Source organism: Budorcas taxicolor, chromosome 25 (assembly GCF_023091745.1).
Source record: "Budorcas taxicolor isolate Tak-1 chromosome 25, Takin1.1, whole genome shotgun sequence".
Taxonomy (NCBI): Eukaryota; Metazoa; Chordata; class Mammalia; order Artiodactyla; family Bovidae; genus Budorcas; species Budorcas taxicolor.
The window spans coordinates 37,356,713-37,367,916 of record NC_068934.1 but is presented as its reverse complement, the minus strand read 5'-3'; the positions used below and the strand labels follow the sequence as shown (position 1 = coordinate 37,367,916).

General features: G+C 54.6%; 1 protein-coding gene across 1 annotated transcript; it reads right to left on the bottom strand.

Moving 5' to 3' along the window:
- Nucleotides 1-638: 638 nt before the first annotated feature.
- CCDC86 (coiled-coil domain containing 86) lies at nucleotides 639-9,221 on the bottom strand. Its single transcript, XM_052661968.1, has 4 exons — nucleotides 8,362-9,221; nucleotides 3,622-3,751; nucleotides 1,797-1,871; nucleotides 639-1,618 (listed from the first exon to the last, which is right to left on the bottom strand). Exons 1-4 carry the CDS (start codon nucleotides 9,099-9,101, stop codon nucleotides 1,499-1,501), a joined length of 1,065 nt encoding a protein of 354 aa, XP_052517928.1. The 5' UTR covers nucleotides 9,102-9,221; the 3' UTR covers nucleotides 639-1,498.
- Between the last annotated feature and the right edge of the window lie 1,983 nt (nucleotides 9,222-11,204).

Sequence of the window (11,204 nt, the reverse complement as noted above, 5' to 3'; positions counted from 1 at the left end):
CTGCCCAACATAGAGGATCTGCATACTAACCATTGGCATTTACCTGTTTGATTACTATTAGTATGTGAAAGAGGCCCCCTACCCCCCACCCCATACCCAAGGTCCTTAAGATAGTAAGCTGCATGGGAGCCTCCATCTGTCTGCCCCAGCACTGCCCAAAATGGCAAAAGCAAGGGGTGCTATGGTCAAATGTTTGGGAAATCTGGCCTAGTTAAAGTACAGTCAGTATCTGTACTGAGGTCTATAGTGTTTGAATGTGCCTGGCAACCTCCAAGACCACAGCCCTTTTTCTGAGCTCACCTGATGTGCCAGCCTTCAGTTCTGTGGGATGCCCTCTGGGGAATGCTGGTAACCCCCAGATCTGTGCATCCCTCTCCTCCTGACCTCACATGGCCTGCAGCTCTGACCCTCAGTTGGCAGGTGCGAGGGGTAACTTACCGCTGCACCTCCACTATCCTGTCTGTTTGGCTCAGCATCCCAGGCCTGGTGCATTTGGTGCAGTACACGTCTGGCTGATGGAATACCCATGGAAGAGCCGGGTCAGAAACTTTTGGGACATGGTTCAGGGCTCCCAGTGTTTATTCATTTATTCCCATACTAGGCAAACGAACAGTTGATGGACAGCTGACTGAACAGACATCCCATCCTGATGCCTCACCCATGTTCCCTCAGCCCTGCTCCCTTGCTTCACTCAGCACTTGGCGCCATCTGACACACGATACACTTTAGTTGTTTATTATGTTTTATCCATCAGAATGAAAGCTCCTTGAGGACAGGGACTTTTGTCTATATTCCCTGCCACCTAGAATTGTGCTGGTACCCAGCAGGCGTTCAATAAAGATTTTTTGCTGGAGACTGGATGGCATCAATTAATCAGATTTCTGGGGGCTTCTGCAGAGTCTGGGACAGGAAAGGGGGAGATAGAGAGACACTGCCCCCCCTGAAAAACACCTTCCCCACCCCATTTTAACTTAAAGTGTTGCAAAGTGTGGTAGAGTTCGATTTAGTCTGCTGGGTGACAGGGTCAGTGGGCTGCAGAGGGATCCAAAACAACCTTTGGAAAGGTTCAGGGAGGAGCTAGATTCCTGACTTCCGGTCTCCTGGCCCGGGTTGGACCCAAGGCCCTGGGACAGAGCCCACACATTTTGGGAAGCCACCCTCCAGTCTTCAGCTCCCTGAGGAAGCAGAAATTACTCTTCTCAGTTTGAAGGCACTTGGAAAGAAGAGGGCAGTGGTCGGAAGTGGGGGAGGAGAGGGCTGACCCTTTTCTGTCTTCCAGTCTCTGTTCCAGGATGGAGGTTCCAGGCTCTGTCCGCTCCACAGAGACTTGCCCGATGGCCCTTGAAGGCTCAGAGCCCCGGCTCGGGTGGAGCCTGGAGCCCCTGTTTGGGAGCCACAGAGCCAGAGTGCTGGGTCAACAGAGGCATGTGGCCAGTGGCCCGGGGGCTGCCGTGTGTGACACGGTGGTTGGCCACCAAAGACCTCGGCCGTCCTGAGCTCAGACCTTGGTGGCCGGCCGCTGTGGCGGCTGCTTCTGCAGCTGAGCCAGCGTGTCCCGCTTCTCGATGGATCGCAGCTGCTTCTTCTTCGCCCGCTTGAGCTTGGCGGGGTTTCGGATCTGGGGATGGTTGAGGGGAGGGCATCAGTGTGGCCAGGCTTTCCACCTCATTCCCCAAGGAAAGGGAGGTCACTGCAGGGGCCTGGGATTGTGGCGTAAGCGGGGGGCCATGAGGAAGCGGCGCCAGGGTGTCTGGAACCCGACATCCAGCCTATCCCCCAGACAGGGTGACACTCACCACTTGGACGATCTCCGCCTTCCGCTCGTTCTCTAGGCGGCGTCTCAGGTTCTCAGCACGGCGTTCCTTCTTCTCCTGGACACAAAGGGGAAGGAAATATGTATGGGTCTGGGTGCTGAGGTGGCCCCGGTCTCCCAGGCAGTGAGAGCTGAGAGAATTCCCAGGGAGGAGGGCCAAAGGGCCACCTATCCCAGCTCCCGGTTGCTCCTGGTGCTGTGGGCGTGGAGAGCCAGCGAGGAAACTATCCCTTTGCCCGTGGGACCACCACCCAGAGGCCTGCTGTAGCAGGAAGTTCCTGACTCCGCCTGAGAAGGTGGGCACCCGATCAGGCGTAAGACATGGGTAGTACCCCACCTGGAAACGCAGGCTCACGTGGACAGTGGTCCTTTGCACCATGCCCCTCATCAACTGCCGCCCGGGGAGAAAGGATCACTGGCCGCTCCCGTCATTTCCATCCTCTCAGTGTCCCCCTCCTCCTTAAAGTCCACGAGCCCCCAGAATGCAAGGGCAAGGGTGAGGCTGGCTTCCCAAGGGTCTCCCCAGTGCAGGGCTAGGAAGGGTGAAAGCTACAGAGAAGAGACCTCAGAGCGATCTGGCTCAGTCTGAATCCTAACGCTGCTACTTCCTAAATGGGGACTTTGGCCAAGTGGTTTAAGCTCTGGGCCTCTACCGCCTATCTTTAAAGTGAAGATGTGATTACATGAGATTGCTTTGAGGACTAAATGAACGAATACATACACAGGGCTTGGATCTGTACCGGCCCACTGGGGACACTTAGAAGGTGAATCTAGGTGGAGTCTTCCTCTGGAATGGCTACGCTGACTACTGTCCCTGGTGGGCCCGGGGCAGGGATGGCAGCCTCGAGGCTGTGTGTAGTCAGGGGCCTCTTTAGGCTTTGGCAACTCAAGGTAGAAGGGGTAGCCTGGGCCCGTGGGGAGAAAGGAGAAGTGACACTTGAGCTCCCCAGAGCCTGGGGAAGGTCTGGGCTGGGGGCTGGGCAGGGGCACCCCTGAAGAGGATGGTGACAAGAAGGTTCTGTCTTGCCCAAGAGAGAGCCAGGGCTGCACAGGAAGTGAGATAAGGCCCCAGAACATGGCGGCACCCACACCATCTGCAAGGTCTCTGCCACAGGAGCTGAGCTGGGGCGACTCAAGACGGGGGACAGATGACTGAGTGACTGGCCCACCTCTTCCCTTGAGGGTGGGTGGGCAGGGACCACAAGCTGGGGGTGAGGTGTCTGACTCTTTGGGGGCCCCTGGGGCCCCCAGGTGAGTAAGGTCCCACTGATCTCTCTGCTCCTGGTGAACCAACACCAGCACCTCCCTCTCTCTGGATGCTGCCTGCTGGTGCTTCCTGGAGATTAAAGAGGTTGGGCATGAACCTCTAAGGGACATTTGTGGCCTTGGGTTGAGTGTCAGGGAGGACTGGAGGATTCTGCAGGCAGCCCTCTCTGCTGTATGGGAGCTGTGTCTCAGAGGACATTGGCAACACCACCCAGGATAAAGCCCCCGATTCGTCAGCTCTTCCCATCAGAGCAGGTCCAGGGCAGGGACCCCTGAGCCCATCTCACTGAATGCTCTGATCACCAGTGAGGAACCAGGGGTCTTCATCCTCAGCCTCCTCCCATCCCTGGGGCTCACATAAGCCTCCTGGCTAAATGTGATGTTCCACTGGGCTTCCCTACCCTGGGGTCCTGGACTGCGCTTCTGCTTCTGGCCCAGCTCCCTGTCTTCCCAAGGTCTCTGGGTTAGAGGACAGCTCCTCTCCCCAGTTGCCCCTGTTACGGCCAACACCCGCTCAGCCCCCTGCCCGGCCCACCCCTCACCTGCCGGCGCCGCTCCTTCTCCTCCTCCAGGTGCCGGGCGAAGTCCTTGGCCAGCTTCCTCTCCTGCCGGTCCTTCATCTTCCGCTGCCAGGATGTGCGCAGGGGCTTGTCCTGAACCATCTGGGAAAACCTGGATGGGGGGAGCGGGTGTTCAAGGAGCCAGTGCGATGCCTGCTTTCCTCCCTCCTCTCGGCTCTGGGCCTTCTTCCCCAGAACGCAGTCAGAATCACCTCCCCACCTGCCAGCTTCCCAGGCAGTTGACTGTCCAGGCCTGGGGCAGGAAAGGGCTCCCAATCACACCCAAGGCCATTTCTGAAGCCCCGGTTATGTGCCTAAGGCGGGTACTCTCATTCTCTCCACTTTACAGAGGTGCTGACCAAGGCTCAGAGAGGCTAAATAATTGCTCTGGGTCATCCTGCTCCTGAGGAGCAGTCTGTGATCAAAGGTCCAGGCCAAACGGCCTCTGCTACCAAGCTCCACTGCTCTGCCCCAGTGCAGGGGGCCTGGGTGTGGACGCCTCTGGAGCAGGGTTCACTCCCTACTGGGGTGCCCGTTTCATCTGAGAACATGTAAATGGTCACAGTCCCCTGCAGTGATGCAGAGTCTCTCTTCCCAGCAGGGGCAATGTGAACACGGAGTGCGAGCTAGGCAACATCAGGGAAGTCTGGGTATTCTAGGGTGGCAGTGACAAGGTCACAGGAGGAGCGAGATCACCTCTGTAAGAACCACCAGGATCTAGGGGTTGGACGACCTATGTAGGATACACTGTAAAATCTTCCAGGAAAAAGGAAAAACACTTTGAGGAGCAAGAAGGAACGAGGAACAAGCCCAGGCAAATGCTGAGGGCTGCCTTGACTGGTGACACGGGCCTGGGGGTTTCTGCAACCATGCCCCTCCCTTTTTTTTCCTGAACGATTTGAAACCTTGGGTGCGGGTGTCCCACGGGCCTTCTTTCCTTCTCAACAGATCCTTTCGTAGTGGCCTTTCCACCTCCCTCAATAATTTCTTGACTTTCCAGAGCTCCTGTTTATCCACATCCACTGTATCACAGCCCACATGGTCACAGTAAGCAGGGCTCTGAAGGCTGCAGTGGGCACCGCGCAGAGGCCCCACTCCCACCCCCGGGGAAGGCTCAATACTGCTCTTCCAGTTCGTCTCTCCCCCTGCCTGCTCCCTAGGAGTCTGGCACATACAGCCTGGACCCTGACCCCAGGCCTGTCCATCCTCAGCCTGCTTCCCCCTCTCCCCAGTTCTGCCTGCCCTACCCCAGCCCACCCCCGACTGCTCCCTGTCGCCCTCCCCAAGGGCCTGCTGCATGGACCCCCTCCCTGCCCTTACATCCGGGCATCTCAGACTGGGGCACGAGGCCCCCAAAGGGACAAGACAGAGGGGAGCTGGACACACGGAGCCTCAGGCAGGACTCGTGCTGAATCCCCCCTGGGGCAGCAGTGGAGACGCCCTTTATCTACACTGGCCAATCAGGGAGCGTCAAGTCACACTGGCTGCTGAGCATTTGAAAGGTGGCTAATGACCAGGAAACTGAATTTTGAACTTGAATTGTAAGTTATTTAAATTTAAACAGCCATAGGTGACTGATGGAGAAGACACTGAGGCAGTACAGTCTCAGAGCATTGCGTTTACCTAAAGATTGAAGGAAGCCAGGTGTGGATCCACCACTTACTACCTGTGTGACAGTCGGCCAGGCAGCCTCTCTGAGTCTGTGTTACCTGGAGACGAGGGCCACTGCCATTGCAAAGGGTGGTGGGAGGGTTAGTGACTCTCAGCCCGAGAAGCACTTAGCCCAGTGCTTTGCACATAGTAGGTGCCCAGTGAATCCACCCTTTAGAGATGGGAGCTGGCTCACTCAGGGAAGACTGGGCAGAAGGGGGCATTGGGCCTGGATACGGGAGGTGGGCCTTCCCAGCCTTGGCTGCCTCCCTCAAACACCCCCCACCCCATCCCCCCACAGCCGTAGTAGGTGCTGGCCTCCCCACCCCACCCCCCACCTTCTGATCTTAGAGCTCACTCACCAACCGCCAGAGCTGCTTCCTCAAAGATTCCAAACACCCATTCCACTGCCCTTCTGGCCTTATCCACAGGCCTGGTGTAGCTTCTGAAGGTGCTTTAATTCTACCACAGCAGCTGGTCTCCCTGCTCTCGCCCCAGCCCTCGGAACAGTCTGTCCTCTACAGGCCACACTGGTCCTCCCAGAGGTCATATTGAATCACTCTTTTGCTCAATACTCCCCATGGCTCCGTTGTGCACTTGGGTCCCTACAAGGACCCGCGTGACCTGGCCCGGTGACCCCTCTGACCACTCTCCTCCTACGGTGCCCCCAATGCCCACTGATGAAGCCTCTGGACTATTTCTCAAAAAGGGGAGCACAAGCTTGCCTCTGGACTTCCTGTTCCCCTTGCCTGGATACTCTTTTCCGATATGTTCATTCAAGCCTCTGCTCACATCCCCGGGGCAGTGAAGTTATCTCCAATCACTGTGACAACGGCCCACACTCTCTGCTCTTTTACTTGTTACTGATATACTATGGGTTGGTTACTCGTTTCTCACAACCAGAATGTTTTGTTTACAGCCACGCTTACCCCCAGACCCTAGCTTGATGCAATGAAAATTGGTTAAATGAATGAACTGCCTTTTGTTTTCATTCATCTACTTGTTCAGCTCAGTGTCTAGCATGTGCTGGGCTCTGGGGGAATCCAGCCATTAAAGGTAAATCCCCTCTTTCCTGAAGCCTCTGGCCTAGAGGGGAAGCTGGCAGCCCACAAGAATCACACAACTAAACAAGCATTTGTGCAAGTGGGGGTGTTAACAAAAGAGAAGTATAAGGTACAATGACAACACACAGCTTGAGGACTTGATCCTTGTTGGGCTGGAAAAAGAGGGCTTTTCCCAGGAAGCGATGTTTAAGCTGAGCCCTGAGAGATGAGCAGGGATTGGCCAGGGGGACAGCCTTTCAATAGCAGAACAGTATGTGCAAAGGTCCTGAGCTGGGAGGAAGCATCACCCACAGGGGCACACGGAGGCGAGGTCAGCGTGAGTGATGCTCAGTGAGGAGAGGGAGAAGTCCGGAGCACATCTCCAGGCAAACAACAGGAAGTCAGGAAGGGTTTCATGCCGTAAGCTGGGACAAAATACCCTGTTTCTCTCGCTTCTTGGTATCCTCTGCTGAGCCTGTTCGTGGGTGCAGGCAGCCCCCTCTTGCTCAGCGAGCTCATCTCCCTCCTCCACCTCCCAAGTACCAGGCTCCCACACTCAACTTGCTCATCACCCTCTTCCCTCTTCATCTGGTCCTGCCTGGCCATCAGTGGCCTCAGGATCCTCTGGGACCTGCTGGCATCGATGTGGAAGGGCAGTGCCACCACCCACTTCTCCAAGTCCAACAGTCCAAAGTCTCTGATTGGTGACTTATAGGAAATTACTCCCTGTTTTAGATTCTTCTCCACTTAATGGGGGAGGGGAATAATTCCCACTGCCTTGGGCTTCAGGGGATTCAGCAATATGACATCTGCAAAAGGCCTAGCACACAAAGCATGATATACAGTCAATTCTTAGTACATTTCTGCTTCTTCCTTAAAATCACTGCCTTCCCCGTGGTCCCTCACTGTCACAAGTTCCTGCCTGCCAGGTGGTTTTATTGTTGTTTAGTTGCTAAGTCTTGTCTGACTCTTTTGTGACTCCATGGACTGTAGCCTGCCAGGCTCCTCTGTCCATGGGATTTCCCAGGACCCCTCCTTACTGGCAGCCTAAACACTTCCTTAATCAGCTGAGCCTCTTTGTTCCTTCATTCAACAAGCATTTAACTGAGTACTCACTGCCTGCAGTACAGAAAGACATGACCTCATGCATACCCTTTAGAAGGGATAAGTTAGGGGGTTTGGGATTGACATGTACACACTGCTGTATTTAAAATGGATAGCCCCAAGGACCTACTGTACAGCACAGGGAACTCTGCTCAATACTATGTCACAACCTAAATGGGGAAAGAATTTGAAAAAGAATGGATACAGGTATATGTATAACTGAATCACTTTGCTGTACACCTGAGACTAACACAACATTGTTAATCAACTATACTCCAATAAAAAATTAAAAAGAAACAAAGAAGGTTGTAATCCAGTGCAAGGTGGATCTATAGAGTATAGGTAAAAGGCTTCATGCAGCCTTCAGAGTCAGATCTGTGTTTAGGTCCTGCCTCTACCACTCATTTAGCCTCCCTGAGCCAAGAGGTCCTCACATGTAAAATGAGGATAATCCTAATGCCTGCTGTTTTCAGAGAGCTGATGGGTAGATTAAATGCCAAGATGCATGCTGGTCCCTGTTTGAAAGGCCCTTCCCCTGAACAATAGGTACTAGAATGCTTAGTAGCATCCTTTATACTAGGTGCTTATTAACGCCTTTATTAAAAAGGCAAATAACTGTAATGGATGTTGGTCCATGAAGACCTCCCTTGCTGGAATACTTGCTTCTGCCCCATTATTAAAGAAGGAGGAGACAAAGATAAAATTGTGTTGAATGAACACAGACAGGAGAGTGCTATCCAGGGGTCCTTTGAGGACACCCCTGCCTGAGATTTCAGTGCATTTTACCACATTCGGGTTATAATGACATGTTTGTGTGACTTCCCACTGATGTGAGCTCTGTTTAACCCATGGCCTATCTCCAGACTGCACCCAGGCCCCAGCACCACACAAAACCCCAATGCTGCCCTGTTGTCCCCCACTTCACCTCTTCTTTGAGCGGTCCTTCCACACCCGCCCAGACTTGGGCTTCCCCTTCGGGATCACAGGAACCTCCTTCTTCGGCTTCTTGGACGCTGGGGCCTGGGCCGAAGAACCTTCTCGCTTCTTTGGCGCGGGGCCTTCTCTCGCCGGCTCTCCAGCTGCAGGTGGCTTGCCCGGCTCATGCTGATCCCGTGGGGAGCCGGGCGACCGCGGTGTCAGCTCCTGTAGTGGCTTCGAGGGCTCGGGACCAGGTGCTTTCTGACCGGGGAAAGGCTCTAGTGAACCTGAGTCCTGCTGCAACTGATGTCGAGGGCACCCCGGGGTCGGCTCCTCCTTACTCTTGGGCAACTCCGAGTCCGCTTCTCCTTGGTTCTGGGAGAACTTTGGTGACTCCTCACTTGGCTTTGTCTGAAGTAGGTGGGATTCAGGACTCGATTCCGGCTGACTTTGGGGAAAATTCAGGTCTGGATCTCGCTGACCTTGGGGGGACCCTGAATCCAGCTCTGGCTGCTTTCGAGGGGACCCCAAGGCTGGCCCCTTCCGCAGACTAGGTGATCCTGGGCTTGTCTCCGGCTGACGACTGGGAGATCCCAGGCCCGGTGGAGACCTAGGCTCCTCCGTTTCTTCTGGGTTCGACTCGAATTCCACAAGGGCCCGTCTCACCCGCAAAACTGAGGTGGGGTTCTCCGGAGACTCAGGCTTTAGGCCTTCAAGCCGCCGGCTGCGTCTCAGCGGCGTATCCATGGCTCCAGGACCAACTCCGAGCCCACGTGCAGCCTCCGGGACTACCGGCGCCGTCCTATGACGTCAGAAGTCGCCACGTCTGTGCCTGGCAAGAGAGGCTATTGCCGCAGAGGCCATGTTGGTGACGGGCGAAGAGGAGTGGGTGGAGTCCGGGGGGTGGGGTGGGGCCTGGGCTCACTAGGCGCATGCGCAAAGCGCATTGGCGCATTTACTTGTGATAAGACTAGTCCCACGTAAACAGCCGCAGTTGCTTTTCCTAAGAACCCGGTCTCCTGGGAAAGAGAATGTGCAGGCAGAAGAAGGAAGAGAGGGACCCATTTTTGGAAGACAAGAGGATTGGGAAAACATTTAGGGAATCTGAAGGCAAGGCTGGATGGAAACTTTACCGCTGACTCAGTCCTGTGCAATTGGACAGGGGTTCTCGATTTTCTCATTTGTACAAAGGTGGATGTTTTGCACTAGTTTGGTCCTGTCGGGGTACTCCTGACCGCCAGAGTGAGTGGTAGCTGGCGGATCCTGGAAGTGGGAAATTTCTTAAGTCCTGAATTGTGTGTTAAATGTAATTACTTGACTTCCCTGGGTCCAGGGGTTAAAGGCTCAGAGTTTCCACTGCAGGGGCACGAGTTCCAGCCCTCATCCCTGAAGGGGAAACTAAGATCCCCCATGCTGAGTTGTGCTGCCCCCCCAAAAGAAAGAGTAATCCTTGCTTTCTCTTCTCCCATTCTGTGCTCAAGCATAAAATCTGCAGCTCTCTCTTTGCAACATTTTCAGCTTTACACATAGTGTTAAGGGACCAGTGAGAGACGTACCACCTTTGTTTGTCATGTGGCACCCCCGGGTGCTCAGCCATGCTGTGCATCCTCTCCATTCTAGAAACAGAAGTTGGATCATCTCTGAGCTTTCTCTCAGCCAACTTAGTTGTCCCCTCCCCAACGTGTGAGGCTGCCTCCTTCCCTCCTCTGTGTGAGACCCAGGGGGGACTTTGAGTTACTCATAGCACTTACCTTTCTTAGGAAGAACATCTTGGAAATTGCCCAACCACATGCCTTCCAGCTCTTTTCCAGTGTATTTTTGGAATTGCCTGGGGATCCCTTCGGGCATCCAGACACCCCGCCCTGCTGTCCCAGCGACTTCTTTTAGGAACCATTAGTATTTAACCTAAGTAGTTATGACAGGCCTGGGAAGTTGTCCAGAGTAGGCCTCTGCCTGCTCAGAGGCCAGGCAGACATCCAAGCGGTTCAGTGCTGGGCACAGCCCGCACCTGCTGAGTCACTGTGGACATGACACTGGAGCAGGAGTGAGAGTGTCAGATCGGGCCCCAGGTGTCTTGATGGCTGATGGAGAGGAGGTAAGGAGGATTAAAACCCTGTAAGGTTCCTGGATGATCAAAAAGAGGACTGAGGATCCCTTAAGACCTCTCACACCTTAGCTGGTGCCACACAGCTTTCAAAGTGCCTCCCAGTGAGGTTAGCTTGTTGAAATTACGTCCCATAAGGGTAGGATCATGGCATGGCTTCACCAGTATTCTTCCAAGTTGTCAGAAATAGTTGCACCCTTGCACTGAAATCCTGTGTCAGTCCCTGCCTTCTTGGCCACTCTCAGAGGCTCCACCCACAGGCTCAGCATCCCTGGTCCCCTTGCTGCTGGACTGAGGAAGGCCGTGCAGCAAGGCTTTTCCCCAGGCCAGCTCCCCACTGCAGAAGCAGCTCAGTCCCTTCTTTGCCCAGCTCTTCCAACCCCCAATTCTCAGTTCCTTAAATTCCCTGCCCCAGCCTGGAGGCCTTAATACACCCCAGGGGTGTGTAGAAGACTGCATACCACCTCGCCCTACCCCAGGGGCCCTTCCATTCTCCCTGCTTCCTGAGTTCCCATCCCGCAGAGCCCACTCTCAAATGCCAGTTGGATCCTATCCTAGTTCTGCTTAAACTTACTTCAGAGAGTGATCTCAGATCCCTGCCAGGGGGTGTAACAGCAGGCAATGTTTTACAGACATCTTTCAGATCAGGTAAGGAGGCCCTTAACCAGTGGAGGCATCAGGTGAACTAAGGGCCCAGAACCCTCTCTTCCACCTGGGCTCGGTTTGTCATTGTCATTATAAATGGT

Coding starts and splice junctions, on each gene's coding strand:
- CCDC86 (XM_052661968.1), bottom strand. CDS start 9,101: ATGGATACGCCGCTGAGACGCAGCCGGCGGCTTGAAGGCCTAAAGCCT. Junction 3,752..8,361: donor AAGGACCGCTCAAAGAAGAG/GTGAAGTGGGGG, acceptor CCCCCCATCCAG/GTTTTCCCAGATGGTTCAGG. Junction 1,619..1,796: donor AGGCGGAGATCGTCCAAGTG/GTGAGTGTCACC, acceptor AACCATCCCCAG/ATCCGAAACCCCGCCAAGCT.